Source organism: Ammospiza caudacuta, chromosome 27, assembly GCF_027887145.1.
Source record: "Ammospiza caudacuta isolate bAmmCau1 chromosome 27, bAmmCau1.pri, whole genome shotgun sequence".
NCBI classification, from domain to species: Eukaryota; Metazoa; Chordata; class Aves; order Passeriformes; family Passerellidae; genus Ammospiza; species Ammospiza caudacuta.
In genome coordinates this window covers 1,248,549-1,263,409 of record NC_080619.1, presented here as the reverse complement: position 1 = coordinate 1,263,409, position 14,861 = coordinate 1,248,549, and the positions used below count along the sequence as shown (strand labels likewise).

At 52.3% G+C, this 14,861-nt stretch overlaps 1 protein-coding gene across 1 annotated transcript; it reads right to left on the bottom strand.

Moving 5' to 3' along the window:
• Positions 1-13,378: 13,378 nt before the first annotated feature.
• LOC131568642 (olfactory receptor 14J1-like) lies at positions 13,379-14,311 on the bottom strand. Its single transcript, XM_058820744.1, has one exon. The coding sequence runs from the start codon at positions 14,309-14,311 to the stop codon at positions 13,379-13,381; it is 933 nt and encodes a 310-aa protein (XP_058676727.1).
• Positions 14,312-14,861: the final 550 nt, after the last annotated feature.

Sequence of the window (14,861 nt, the reverse complement as noted above, 5' to 3'; positions counted from 1 at the left end):
AGTTATGCAGAAAGATTTCAAAGAGCAGTAATAAAAGATACATTCCTATTTTAAAGGGTGTCTGTTATTAAATTTCTCTTTAGAGCAGAGGAGGTTGCAGCATGCTGTGATTGATATTGACCCAGGGTCTCTCCTCAGCAGCTCTGGCCTGCTCACAGAAGCTGTGCCTGGAGCTCTGACCCAGTGTGGACAACCTTGCTCCACATTGCCCAGCCCCATCCTGTCTGTCCTCACTGCCCTGGGCCCTGCTGTGCTTGCAGAGCTGGCTGCACCCAGCCTGAGGGGGTTTTCCCTTTCTGTACCTTTTGCAGCCATCTCAAACTGCTGAGTTTCCCCAGTGCAAACAGACACACTGCTCAGGTGTGTGCCAGCCCAGGTGCCACCAAAGGCACTGCAGAGCTGCCCTGGGCCAGCTGTGAGGGTGGATCATCAGCCCAAGCTGCACTGGGCCCCTGCAAGGGGCTGTGGCCATGGGCACTGCACTGACCCCACTGCTGGGTTTGGCTGCCACGGCCAGCGTGAGAAATTAAACTGGCCTTGGAAACACTGCGGAGGACTGGGACATACTGGGAACACTGGGAACACTGTGGGAGACACTGGGACATACTGGGAGTGACACTGGGGAGGACTGGGACACACTGGGGACACTGGGAATATTGCAGAGAAGACTGGGGACACTGGGGCATTGTATGGATGACATTGGGGGGAATTGGAAGGGACTGGGAGTAAACTCAGGGTTATTGGAAGGGACTGGGCTGTACTGGGAGGGTCTGTAGGGGCACTGGGGTTGAACTGGGTTCTACTTGGGATGAACTGGGCTGTACTGGGGATGAACTGGGCTGTACTGGGGATGAACTGGGCTGTACTGGGAGGGACTGGAGAGGTTGAATGGGCTGTTCCCGCCTCCGCCGCATCCCATTTGCCGAGACTCCCGCCCATCACCGCCTGAAGCCAATCAGCGTCAGAGATCGGAGACTCGGGGCCGGTGCCTATGGTAGCCACAACGCCCGTCATGCCCCGCGCTCCACAGAACCCCGGGATCCGCCCCCTCTTTGTCCCTTAAGTGTCCCCCAGACCCTCCAGGATCCCTCAGTGCCCCTTCAGCGCCCATTCGAGACCCCCCAAAAGCGTCCCCGGACCCCCTGAGTGCTCCCAACCCCACAGTTTCCCGGTACAGCCACTTCTGGGAGTTCATCTCCTCTCATCCTCCGCGGCCACAGAGCCCCTCAGAACAGTCCTGCGCCTAAAACTCCTGCCATGCCCCTGCCCTAAAGAGCCCGTTTAGTGCCCCTCACAAGTTCTCCCGAACCGTTTACGTTCCCCCGAGGACCTCAAGTCGCGGCTCAGACGCAGAACTGTTCCCCAGGAGCCTTCCCGGACCCCCAAACAAAGCGTTCGAGCCACTTCCGGGACTACAGCTCCCATCATGCTCCGCGGCGCACGTCCAGTGCTGTTCCAGTCGGGACTTCATCTCCCGTCATGCCCCACGCCCCACTGAGAGCCATTGCAGCTACGCCTCGAAGTCCCGTGATGCCCCGTAGCCATGTTAAACTGGATAAGCCTCGCGCCTACAACTCCCATCATCCCCCGCACCCGAGAGAGCCCCGTCAGAGCCCCTCAAGGGCCCGCCCAGACCCCGAAGGGCCCCAAATTCCCCTCCCTGACCTCCAAGGGCCCCCCTGGACCCCCAAGTGCTGCCCCGGACCCCGAACTGTCCCTCGGAATCCCTGAGTGCCCCTCCAAGTGCCCACCTGGCTCCCCCAAGTGTCCTCCAGACTCTCAAGTTCTCTCTGAATTCCCTCCCCAGACCCAGAACTGCCCCAAATGTGCCCCAGAAAGTTCTCCAGGGACCTCGAAGTGACCCCTTTTACCCTGTCTGTGAAAATGATGAAAAAGATGACAAAAGGATTGAAAATAGGACTAATTAGCATAAAGAAGGGGAAATCAATAGCCGCACTGCTCAATGAATTAATATTGGGAATTGTGTTACTTAGAACTAATGACCAATAAATTTGTTGCCTGCTAAAAAGGTATGGACTTTATAATATAAATATTAAAATTTGGTAATACAAATATAGAATAATTATTTTATAAATAAGAAAAATAATTATAAATGTATTAATTCAGTAAATTTCATTTTTAAGGGGAAGTGCATAATTATTTTTATGTTTTGGGATGTCAATCTGTAAGAGACGGTCCAAAGATCCCTCATCTGCCTCACAATCGCCATCAAGGACGGAGATTGGAGCTCTCCCCAAGGACTGAGACTGAGACCCTTCAAATTCTAACCCAGGGGTGCTGGCCTGACTGGAGCGGGATGTCTGCCATGGGAAGCGGGATGTTTCCCATAGGAACCAGTCCTGAAACAACGGGCCCCGCTCACTGCTGGCACCGGTTTGTGCTGTTCAGAACTGGACTGTCTGTACCTGTTCCCAATGGATTTATTCTCCACTGTTCCCTCCATGTGTCATCCTGCTCCCCTCCCGGCAGTAGATTATAAAAGAGCCCTGAGTTAACCAAAGGCTTTGAGATTCTCCCCGACGTGACCAGACGGATCTATTGGCCGGACCACAAGGATTTCATCTCTCTGTTGGCAGCTATTCCCCCCCTCCTTTTCTCTGTCTCTCTATCCTTTATCTCCTTTCTAATGCTTCTGTTGCATCTGCTGTGGGCACTCAATAAAAGGTGCATTTGTTTTGGTTAATACTGAAAGTGCCCTGCTGTGTGTCTTTGCACCCTGAGATCAGTGAAACGAACCATCGTGACTGCCCTTGTACCACGGGATGGTGACACAGCCTGATGGGGTTGCTGCCCACAGCGTGTGAATGTGATCTTCTTGGTGGGGACTGCACTGCTTCATCTGCTCTTGCTTTCTGGTCTGCCTATCCCAGAATCACCTGTGCCACCTGCTTTTCTTATATTGTGGTTCTCTGTAGTTCCTTCAATAGTCAGCCCTTCTTAAGTTCACTCTTGGAATAGGGGATTATCACCTCCCCAGCATATCGAGTGCATTCGAATGCACTTGAATGCATTTTGCCTGCATTCAAAATGTGATTCCTGTTTTTGATTTACTGTGGAATCTCTGTTTGTATTTTCTACCTCTGTCGAGGCTGGGATTGAAGGTACATGAGATGATATTTCACGTTCAGATTCAGGTGGTTTTTGTTTCTTATCAGTGACACAGCCTCACCACCATGAGTTCTGCAGCCTTTCATCTAAGGCACAAAATGGCTCCCTATCTCTTGTTACAAGGTCTGGATGGTGCCAAGGAGACCATGGTGACACTGGGGATCCAAGGAGACCGTGGTGACACCATGGACACTCATGGAACCATGGGCATTGTGACACAGCAGGGCTTCATGGAACCAAGGAATCAATTGTGACTCTACCAAACCTCATGGAACCAAGGGCCCATTGTGACCCTGAAGAACTTCAGGGAACCAAGAGTCTCTTGTGACACAGGGGAAGGTGCTCATGAAACCATAGAAACCATTTTGAAACCTCAAGGCCTGATGGAACCAAAGGGTCATTCTGGCACTTCTGAGCCTTGGAAGCAAAGGGACCACAGTGACACAGTGGGGCTCTGTGGAACCAAGGGGCCGTGGTGACATTGTGGAGTGTCACTGAACCAACTGTCCATGGTGACACTGCAGGGCCTGATGGAATCATGGGCACCATGGTGACACTACAGGGTGTCATGGAAGCAAGGGGCCATTGTGACACTCTGGGGCCTCTTGGGATCCAAGGGCAGTTGTGATACCATGGAAATTATGGCAACTGCGGCACCATGAAACCAAGGAGACCATTGTGACCCTACAGGACCCCTTGGAACTAAGGATTCATGGAACAGTGCAGGACACATGGAACCGAGGGGCCGTTGTGAAGCTGTAGAACCAAAAGAGCCCATTGTGACACTGTGGGCCCCTGTGGATCCAAAGGTCCATTTTGACATTGCAGGGCCTCATGGAATCCTGGAGACCACTGTGAAACTTTGGGGCCTTGTTGAATGAAGTGGCCCTGCAGGGCCTGATGGAACCAATGAGACCCCATAGAACCAAGGGTCCATTGTGACCCTGTGGTACCAAGGTGTCGTGGGTTGACCCAGGCCAAATGCCAGGCATCCATGTGGGCTGCTCACTCACTCCCCTCTGCAGCTGGACAAAGAAAATTTAATAAAGGGTTTGTGGGTTGAGATAAGGACTGGGCGAGATCACTCATCGAATATTGTCCTGGAGAAACAGGCTTAGCTTAGAGATGTGAAATTCATTTATTACTAACAAGGTCAGAGCAGGAAAAGGGGAAATAAAATAAGCCCCTCACCTCCCTCCTTCCAGCTCTACCTCCTACCCCAGCAGTGCAGGGAGACAGGGAATGGGGGTTATGGCCAGTTCATCACCCATGGCTTCTGCCCCTGCTCAGGGAGAGGAGTGGTTCCCTGCTGCACCATGGGTCCCTCCCAAGGGAGACAGTTCTGCAGGAGCTTCTCCCATGTGAGTCCATTTCAGGGGCAGCAGCCCTCTGCAAACTGCTGCAGTGTGAGTCCATGCCAGGGACAACAGTCCTCCCCAAACTGCTGCAGCATGGGTCACTCTTCCAGGGGGTGCATTCCTCCAGGGACAGGCTGCTCCAGCCTGGGAGCAGAGCCCCTCTCTCCATGGCTCTCCTGCAGGGTGCCTGGCTCTCCAGGGCCTGGAGCACCTCCTGCCCCTCCTTCTGCACTGACCTTGATGTCTGCACAGCTGTTCTTCTCACATGTTCTCCCTCTGCTCTCCTCTGAGTGGAGTTAAAACTGCGCCACAATCTCTATTTTGATTTCTTTTTAAATCTGTTATCACAGAGGCATTGCCACCATTTGTAACTGGCCCAGCGTTTGCCAGCAGCAGGTCCATCTTTGAAGCCACCAGGAACTGGCTGTGCCAGACACGGTGGAAGCTTCCAGCAGATTCTCACAGGAGCCTTCCCTGTGCCCCCTGTGAAATACAAAGCTGTGTTTCGTGTCAGGTACATACAGGCAACGTGTGTATTTGTGATTGTGATATGTGTGGAAACCGACCATGGGACAGTTATAAAGACAAATTCTAATAATTATTGAGGAAAGTAAAGCATGGAAGAAGGCCTTTGAACCTATCCTTTGTTCGTAATTAACCTTTATAAGTGTTAAGTTGATTTAGGAGCTTTTGAATTAAAGCTTTAAGGATGTTGCTTTTTGACAGGAACTTTCTGCTTGTAGCTAAGCCTTAAAGAGTTTTGCAATAATAACCTTTTGAAGTATAATTTTAGAATATTGCTTGTAGTAAGGATCTTTGAAACTATAGCTTTAGAATATATATAATGGAAACGTGCTTATCTTACACCTTAACAAAACAGTGAAAAGCAGCTTGAGAAAGGAAGATGAACATCAACTCAGGGATTATTAGTTTTGACCAAGGGAAGCTGGACATCACTGTTATGAGATTTATAGTCTCTGCAATTAAAAGGTGGACCCACATCTGGATTCTGGACCACACCATCTGGGAGATTTCTTCCTTCTTTTAGAAACCAAACCATCGGCATCTGGGGATACTCATTTCTGGGATACATCCTGAGAAAAACTAAATCACAGTAGTGTATAGAATTGTGACATCAAAATTGTGAATAGAAACTGCTGATGAGTAAAAATTGGGAATAGAAACTGCTGAGAAAGCTGACGAGTACCCCTATAAATACCTGTAAGCCTCAACTATCAGTGTGCAGTTGGAGGGAAAACTTCCCCCACTGTACCCAGCGCTGTATTGCTCATACTTTACCATATTAATTAATGAATTGATTGCTGCTTGAATGTTGGCCTAGTCTCATTTATAACAGAATTCATATCAGCCCAGGCCAGGGTGGGCAGTGGCCACTCAGTTCCATGGACTGGACGCAGCTCTGGACACTTCCCTTGGAGCGACTGCAGGGAGAGAACGCTGGGGCTGTCACCGCTGGCGTATCACACATAGGGGACACTGGGGCTGTCACCGCTGGGGTGTCACACAGGAGACACTGGGGCTGTCACCGCTGGGGTGTCACACACAGGGCAACACTGAGGCTGTCACCGCTGGGGTGTCACACACAGGGCAACAATGGGGCTGTCACTGCTGGGGTGTCACACACAGGGCAGTGCTGGGGCTGTCACTGCTGGGGTGTCACACACAGGGCAGTGCTGGGGCTGTCACTGCTGGGGTGTCACATCCGGGGAAACTGGGGCTGTCACCACTGGGGTGTCACACACAGGGGACACTGGGGCTGTCACCACTGGGGTGTCACACACAGGGGAACTCTGGGGCTGCCCCGCTCCTGCCGTGTCCCCAACAGCTCTGCCAGCACCTCGAGGGGACTCAAAGGCTGAGCCAAAGGGTGAGAATTGCAGGAGGGGCTGAGCTGGGAGGGACCCATTACAATCATTGAGTCACAGAATCACAGAATTACTGGGTTAGAAGAGACCTTCAAGATGATCAAGTCCAACCCAGCCCCAACACCAGCTCAACTATACACCCAGTGCCACATCCTGTCTCTTTTTAAACACATCCAGGGATGGTGACTCTACCATCTCCCCAGGCAAACCAATCTAATACTTTATCACCCTTTGTGTTGAAAACTTTTTCCTAATGTACAACCTAAATTTCCTTTGGCACAACTTAAAATTCTGTCCTCTTGTTCTGTCAGTTGTTACCTGGAGAAAGAGACCGACCGCCACTTGGCTACAACCACCTTTCAGGAAGTTGTAGAGAGGGATAAGGTCACCTCTGAGTCTCCTTTTCTCCAGGCTAATTAACCCCAGCTCCCCCAGCCACTCCTCACAGGACTTGTGCTCCAGACCCCTCACCAGCTTTGTTGCTCTTCTCTGGACACGCTCCAGCCCCTCAGTTTCCCTCCCAAATTGGGGGGCCCAGAACTGGACACAGCACTCAAGATACAATACAGGGGAAGAATGCCAGGTACACCAGTTCCAAGTGCAAGGGAAGAATGACCTCCCTGCTCCTGCTGGCCACACCATTCCTGATCCAGGCCAGGAGCCCTTGGCCTGCTTGGCCACCAGGGCACACTGCTGCCTCATGTTCAGCTGCTGTTGACCAGTACTCCAAGGTCCCTTTCTGCCTGAGCACTGTCCAGCCACACAGGCCGCAGCCTACATCTCTGCAGGGGGTTATTGTGGCCAAAATGCAGGACTTGACACTTGGACTGATTAAACTTCATCTTATTGGACTCTGCCCATCCATCCAACCATTCCAGGTCTCCCTGCAGAGCCCTCCTATCTTCTAGCAGACGGACACACGCTCTCAGCTTAGGGTCATCTGCAGATTTACAAATGAAGGGCTCAATCCCCTCATCCATGTCATCAATAAAAATATTGAACAGAGCTGGCCCCAGCACAGAGCCCTGGGGACACCCCTGGTGCCTGGCTGCCAGCTGGATGCAGCACTGCTCACCACCACTCTCTGGGCCCATCCAGCCAGTTCTGGGCCCAGCACAGAGTGCTCCTGTCCCAGCCCTGGGCTGCAGCTTTTCCAGGAGTGTGCAGTGGGACAGAGTGCCAAAGGCCTTGCTAGAGTCCAGGCACACAACATCCACAGCCTTTCCTGCATCCACCAGGAGGGTCACCTGGTCATAGAAGGAGACCAGGTTGGTCAAACACGACCTTCCCCTCCTAAACCCCTGCTGGCTGGCTCTGATACCCTCGGCCATCCTGTAAGTGCTGTGTAATAGCACTCAGTATAAACTGTTCAATTTCCTTACTGGATACTGAGGTCAGACTGACTGGCCTATAATTACCAGGATCCTGCTCCCCACCCCTGTTGTGAATGGGTGTCACATTGGGCAGCTTCCAGTCATCTGGAACCTCACCAGTGAGCCAGGACTGCTGCTAAATGATGGAGAGCAGCTTGGCAAGCTCATCTGCCAGCTCTCTCATCACCCTGGGGTGGATCCCATCTGGTCCCATGGATTTATGAACATCCAAGTGGCTCAGCAGTTCTCTAACTGCCTCCTCCTGGATTACAGGGGGCCCATTCTGCTCCCTGACCCCATCTACCAGCCCAGGAGCACAGCTGTCCTGAGCCATCTTCCCACTAAAGACTGGACAAAGAAGGCATTAAGCACCGCTGCCTTCTCCTCATCTGCAGTTACTAAGTTCCCTCCTTCATTCAATAGAGAACAAAGTTTGGTCTTACTCTTCTTTTTGCTGTTAATGTATTTATAAAAACATTTTTATTATCCTTTACGGAAGTTGCCAAATTAAGTTTGAACTCAGTTTTGGCCTCCCTAATTTTTTTCTTATGTGCCCTAGCAACCCCCTTAAATATTTTCTGAAACCTCACCCTCCTTCCAAAGATGATACATCCTCTTTTTATTCCTAAGTCTCTTCAAAACCTCATTGCCCATCCAGGCTGGATGTTTGCCTTGTTGACTCATCTTTTGACACACAGGGACAGTTGGTTCCTGTGCCCTCAAGATCTCTGTTTTGAAGCACATCCACCTTTCCTGGGCCTCCTTTCTTTTTAAGGACTATTTCCCAAGGAACTCTCTGAATAAGTCTCCTAAACTGGCCAAAGTCTTCCCTCGGGAAGCACAATATGAAAATCTTATTGATGTTTCTCCTGATTTCACCAAATATTGAGAATTCTATAATTTCATGATCACTGTTCCTCAAGCGGCCTCCAACCACCACATATCCCCTCAGCCCATCTCTATTCCCAAACAACAGCTCCAACATAGTCCTTCCCCTGCTGGGCTCATTTCCAGCTGTGACAAAAGGTTGTCCTCCACACACTCTAAAAGCTTGGAGGCTGCTGCTGAATTTTACTGCTCCAGAGGCTTGTTCAGCCTTCAGCTCTTCAGTGCAGGAATTCAGTGTCCCAGGGCTCATTAACATCCTGAACACCTCAACAAGCTAAGCCTGTGGGAATAATTTGATTTCAGTTTCCAAATAATCTGTGGTTAATTTGACAGATTTCAGAAGTGTGTTCAAACTAAATGTATACTATTTAAAAAGAGAGTGAGAAAAGATTTTTTAGGTCCTGTTTAGATTTCTTTTTCCTGTTAATTCAATTATATATGCAATCTCCAATTGACACTGAATCCAAGTACCTCCTCATGCAGTTTGAAGAGATACAAAAATCAAGAGCCTTCACGGCTGACAATCAATCAGACTCTGTCCCTACCCCCACCCCACCATTTCCCCCATCCAAGCCCTGGCACTCAGAGCAGCCTTGTGCAAATCTGAGCCCCCGCCAGCCCAGGCTGCACCTGCAGCTTTCAGCTCCTTGGCTCCAACTCCCACCTGCTTCCCTTGGAGAAGGAGCTGCCCGAGACACAGAGGGATGTTCATTTATTTGTCAGCCAACAAAGCCAAGGGAAGGCACAGCTCCATCAAATGCAAAAGTCATTCTTCTCCCGGGCCCTGCCCTGCCCTGATCTCCACACCTGTCCTGTTTCCTTTATCCCTCCTTTGTCAGGGACTTTGTGGGACAAGGGAGCTCTGCTCTGGCTATGGAGGGAGGTCCAAGTGCAGCCACTGGAGTGGGAGCCACAACTCATCAGGTTTGTGTCCTTTAAGGGACCAGGAACTGGTGAGACTCAGAGGCACAGAAAGGATTCTCTTCACGTCACACATAAAAAATGTGAAATTATTAGATTTAATAAACATCAAAACACTTCACTGAGCTCCTTGTGACATCCCAGCAACATCTGACATGTCCACCATCCACAAGAGATAGCCATACAGGAAGAATTTTAGACAAATACTTAAGAAGAGGTGATATATAAGGTAAAAGTAAAAGTAAAATGCTGACAAAGGTTTTATTAAATCTTCTAAAAGATTTGGAAACTCCCTGAAGTCAAAGCATGAAGCCACTCATGGGAGACTCATTGCAATGACCAGAGAAAAGCTGAACCAGAGGAAATCTGGGAGGAGGGGGAAGGACATAGATCCAGCTGGTCTAAATAAAGACACATCCTGAGACACAGCCATTTAAACAGGAGAGCTGGAAACACCTGAAAGAAGAGGGTCATGAAATATTAGACTTAATGTTGGTGGGAATGGTAGAGAGGAAGATCAGTATTCTTCTCCTGCCATCAGTAGAAGAATCCAGTACATGCAGAAATTCCTGTTCCTGCAGGAAAAATTCCGTCATTTCTTGAAAGCACTCAAATGACCTAGGTAATAATGACTTGCTTATATATTATGAAACTACCAAGGATTAGCACCTAGCCCATTTCCAGGCAGGCATCAGTTGTGTGCCCATTAACAGGCAGTGCCACTTGTGCCCTGAGGTGCCCAGCTGGGATTGGATCTCTCCGAGGGCACCTGAAGGAGAGCAGAGCACCTTGCAAGCTGCAGGTCCCTGACAGCCCCGCAGGGCTCCTGTCCCATCAACATCTGCTCTGCTCCAGTCTGAAACAGGGCCCAGCATGGTGCCAGGATCATCAGAGAGCTGAGGTGTGTGCTGGAATTCAATGCCCTCCCCATTCCACAGCAGCCCTGCATTTCCCTCCTGCAGCCTTGGTCTCCAGCACAGCCATGGAGGCTCTTTGGGCTCTGGACTGTTCCTGCAGCTCCCAAGGGCAGCTGAGCTCTGCCTTTGGCACAGTCAGGCCTGGCCAGCGCAGGCCCTGCTCAGCAATTCCCTGTGTGTGCCTGGCCTTCCTGTCAGCCCTGGCAGCGGCTGCATGGCCCCTTTGTGGCCCTGTGCTGGCCCAGCCATGGTGGCCCAGCCCCTGTGCAGGCCCAGCCCAGGCCAGGAGCATTGCGGCTGGGAACAGCCCCTGTGCCATGGTGCCCACAGCAGCCTTGGGGCTCTGTGCCCCATGGCCTCCCTGCTGGGCAGCCTCTGCCAGCTCCTGCAGAGCCCAGGGCACCTGTGGGGCTGCACAGACAGCCCTGCCCCAGGCTCTGCCAGCCCCTGGGCCAGCAGAGAGGCAGCCAGGGCTGGCCATGGCCGGGAACAGGCCCTGAGCCCCGCAGGAGGATGGAGCTGGGCCACAGCCAAACTCAGCCCAGGCCAAAGCTGGGCTCAGCAGCCAGGGCTGCCAATGCATGGGGACAGAGGCTGGCACTGACAAATGTCCTGGGCCCCCTCCCTGCTCTGTCCATGCCACCCAGGGCACAGAGCAGCCTCCTCTCTGGGCCACTTCCCTGTTTGCAATGCCTTGCACAGGTGCTGGCCCTGCCCCACAAGGCCTGGCCTGAGTCCTGCCCCTGCACGCTCAGCCAGGCTGAGATGGACACTGATGGTTTCTGGGCCAGGCTCTCTGAGCCCAGCCCAGCTCCCTGCAAGCTCTGCCAGCTGCCCTGAGCTCTGGGCAGCACCAAGGGCCTCTCCCCAGCCCAGCCCAGCCACCTCTGGCCCCACAGCTCTGCTCAGGCCAGGCTGCTCTGGGCACTGCCCCACGGCATCAGCCCCTGGCAAGGGCACAGCAGCAGCTGCAGCTGCCACAGGACACAGCCCCAGCCATGGGGGAAGGTGCCTGGCCAAGGCCAAAGGAGGCTCCCTGGCTGCCCTGTTCCCCTCGGGCTGAGGTGCTGAGAGCTCTGCAGCCCCTGCTGCCATCCCATCTGCCCAGGGCAGCACAAGAGCTGCGGCTTTGGGGCCCTCAAGAGCTGCTCCTGCTCCAGGCCCAGGGCCCGTGCCAAAGCTGGGGCAGCCACAAAGCTGTGCCCATTTCTGTAAATTGCTGCTCTGATGGGGATGGATCCTCAGCCACTTGGAGGTTGATGATGAATTTTAATACTCTAGAGGCCTCTTCTTTCTTGAGATCTTCAGTTATGGAATTCAGTAAAAAAGGTCATAAACGTTTGTTCTAAAACATCCGAAGAATAAAAGCCCCAAGGAGTAATCTAAATGTTCAATTCTACTGTGGTTAACTAAAAAAATTTCAGAAGTGTATTCAAAGTGAATATACACTATTGAGAACAATGCAAAGAGAACTGTTTTGTCCTCTTTATTTTCCTGTTTATAGATTGATATCAGCAATGTCCAATTGATATTGACCCCAGCACCTTCTAACGCAGCCTGAAGAGATAGGAAAATCAAACTTCTTCATGGCTGACAATCAATCAGACTTTGTCCCTACCCCTGCTCCACCATTTCCCTCATCCAACCCCTGGCATTCCTATGGATCAAGAATAGTGTGGCCAGCAGGAGCAGGGCAGTGAATCTTCCCCTGTGCTCAGCACCTTGAGTGCTGTCCGATTCTAGGCCCCCTTGGGTGGGCAATAGAAAGAAATTTGTAGCAGGGAGAGTAAAGAAAGCAAAGCTGAAGCCAAGGAATTGCTCAGGGCAGGTTAGGGGTGGCTGCCAGGCAGCCCTGGCTCTGAGCAACAGCGTCTGCAGGGGCACAGGAAACTCCCAGCTGATGGGAACAAACTTTCTGGCTGAGTGCAGAGGCCAGGACAAAGCTGAGTGGTTTCCCTGGTGTCCCCCAGCCCTTGCTGGCCCCAGGGGCTGATGGCATTTGTGCTCCCTCAGGTTCATGTCCCCACAGCAACAGCACGGGGGTGCTCCTGCCTGCTGTGTGCAATGCAAACAGGGGCTGCTGAGCCAGTGCTGCCGTGTCTGTGCCTGCAAGGATGGGGCACCTGTGTGAGCTGGGGGAGAGGCCAGGGCTGCAGAGGGGGGATGTGGTTGGCAGCTCCATGAGGACGCTCTGGGACTCTGCCCTGGGCTGTGCAGCGCACTGGGGATGGATCAGCCCCTGCTCTGCTGCTCCTTCCCGTCTGCCCCAGGGCCCTTGCAGAGCCCCAGCCATGCTGTTTGCCCCCAGCCTGCCCACGGCCAGCCTGGGGCTGCTCACGGGGGTTTTCTGTGCTGAGCATTGGCCTGGCCATGTTCTTGAGAGAGACTGGGCAAGGAGCCTGGAGCCCCCAGGTCCTGGCCTGAGGCGTCAGCGCTGCCCCAGCAGTGCCCATGGCCTGTCCCTGCTGCAGCCCCGGCACTGCCACCCCCAGGGCTGTGCCCGGCCCCGAGAGCACTCAGGCCCTGCAGCAACACCAGGGCAACACCAAGTGCTGCTGCTGCTGGGCACAGCTGCTGGGCCAGCACTGATCTGCCCCCAGCTCTGCACACAGACATTGCTGCTGCAGCTTCAGAGAGGGCAACAAAAGGGCATCTCTGCAGAAAACTTTGCTGGGAGATCCTTTATTTCCTTTAAAGCCACAAAGAGCGCAGTCCCTCATTGAGACAGTCTGTGGCCACAGGAGAGGTGGAGGGAAGCAAAATGAGAAATGGCACAAAAAATGAGATTTTTTTGTGGAGAAGATGAAGAAACTAAAACACAGAAAAAAACTTTCAAAATGAAAAAAAAACAAGAATTAACAAAGATAACTTCTATTACAAGTGATTTGTAGAAATTGGCCAGCAGTTTAATGTTTCTGATACCATCCAATCATCAGTCTCCTCACTGCAACCTTGAGCTCCTGGTTCCTCAGGCTGTAGATGAGGGGGTTCAGGGCTGGAGGCACCACTGAGTAAAGAACTGACAGGGCCAGATCCAGGGATGGGAAGGAGATAGAGGGAGGCTTCAGGTAGGCAAACACTGCTGTGCTGATGAACAGAGAGATGACAGCCAGGTGAGGGAGGCAGGTGGAAAAGGCTTTGTGCCATCCCTGCTCAGAGGGGATCCTCAGCACAGCCCTGAAGATCTGCCCATACGAGAAAACAATGAACACAAAACAGCCAAATGCTAAACAGGCACTGACAGCAATGAGGCAAAGTTCCCTGAGGTTGGAGTGGGAGCAGGAGAGCTTGAGGATCTGGGGGATTTCACAGAAAAACTGGCCCAGGACATTGCCATGGCACAGGGGCAGGGAAAATGTATTGGCTGTGTGCATGAGAGCATTGAGAAAGGCACTGGCCCAGGCAGCTGCTGCCATGTGGGCACAAGCTCTGCTGCCCAGGAGGGTCCCGTAGTGCAGGGGTTTGCAGATGGACACGTAGCGGTCGTAGCACATGATGGTCAGAAGGGAAAGCTCTGCTACAATAAAGAAGAGAAAGAAAAAGAGCTGTGTAGCACATCCTGAGTAGGAGATGTTCCTGGTGTCCCAGAGGGAATTGTGCATGGCTTTGGGGACAGTGGTGCAGATGGAGCCCAGGTCGCTGAGGGCCAGGTTGAGCAGGAAGAAGAACATGGGCGTGTGCAGGTGGTGGCCGCAGGCTACGGCGCTGATGATGAGGCCGTTGCCCAGGAGGGCAGCCAGGGAGATGCCCAGCAAGAGGCAGAAGTGCAGGAGCTGCAGCTGCCGCGTGTCTGCCAGTGCCAGCAGGAGGAAGTGACTGATGGAGCTGCTGTTGGACATTTGCAATGTCTTGGCATGGAGATCTGTAAGAAAAGTAATCATGGAATAGCTGGGTTTGGACCTCAAATATCCCAGCACAGCTTGAGGGAACTTTCCCCTCACTGCCTGCCCAGGCCTCTGCTGCCTGGAACTGTCCTGCCAGCAGCTGCTTCCCTGTGCCCAGGGCTGGGCCCTGCCAGTGCTGCCAGAGCCCTGCCCAGCCCTGGGGGCTCAGCTCTGCCCTGCAGACCCCTCCCAGCTCTGGCACTGCCCAGGGACAGTGCTCTGGCTCTGCAGGCTCTGAATTCAAAGTCAGAGCAACCCTGAGGAGGCTGGAAAAGCAACAAAGATGCCGCCCTCTGAGGGGCCCTGTGCTGATTTCTGTCACTGCCTGGTTTATTCAGGTCTATAGGTTTTTTTTTATTTATTCTTCACCTGAACTGAGAGATGAATATCTATATGCAATTTCCCATTCAGGCAAAACAGAGCAGTAGAATAAAAAACCAGTATTTTCCCATTTATGAAACCCCTGCCTAGCTCTGCTCCCTGTATGATCTACTTGGAAATGTTC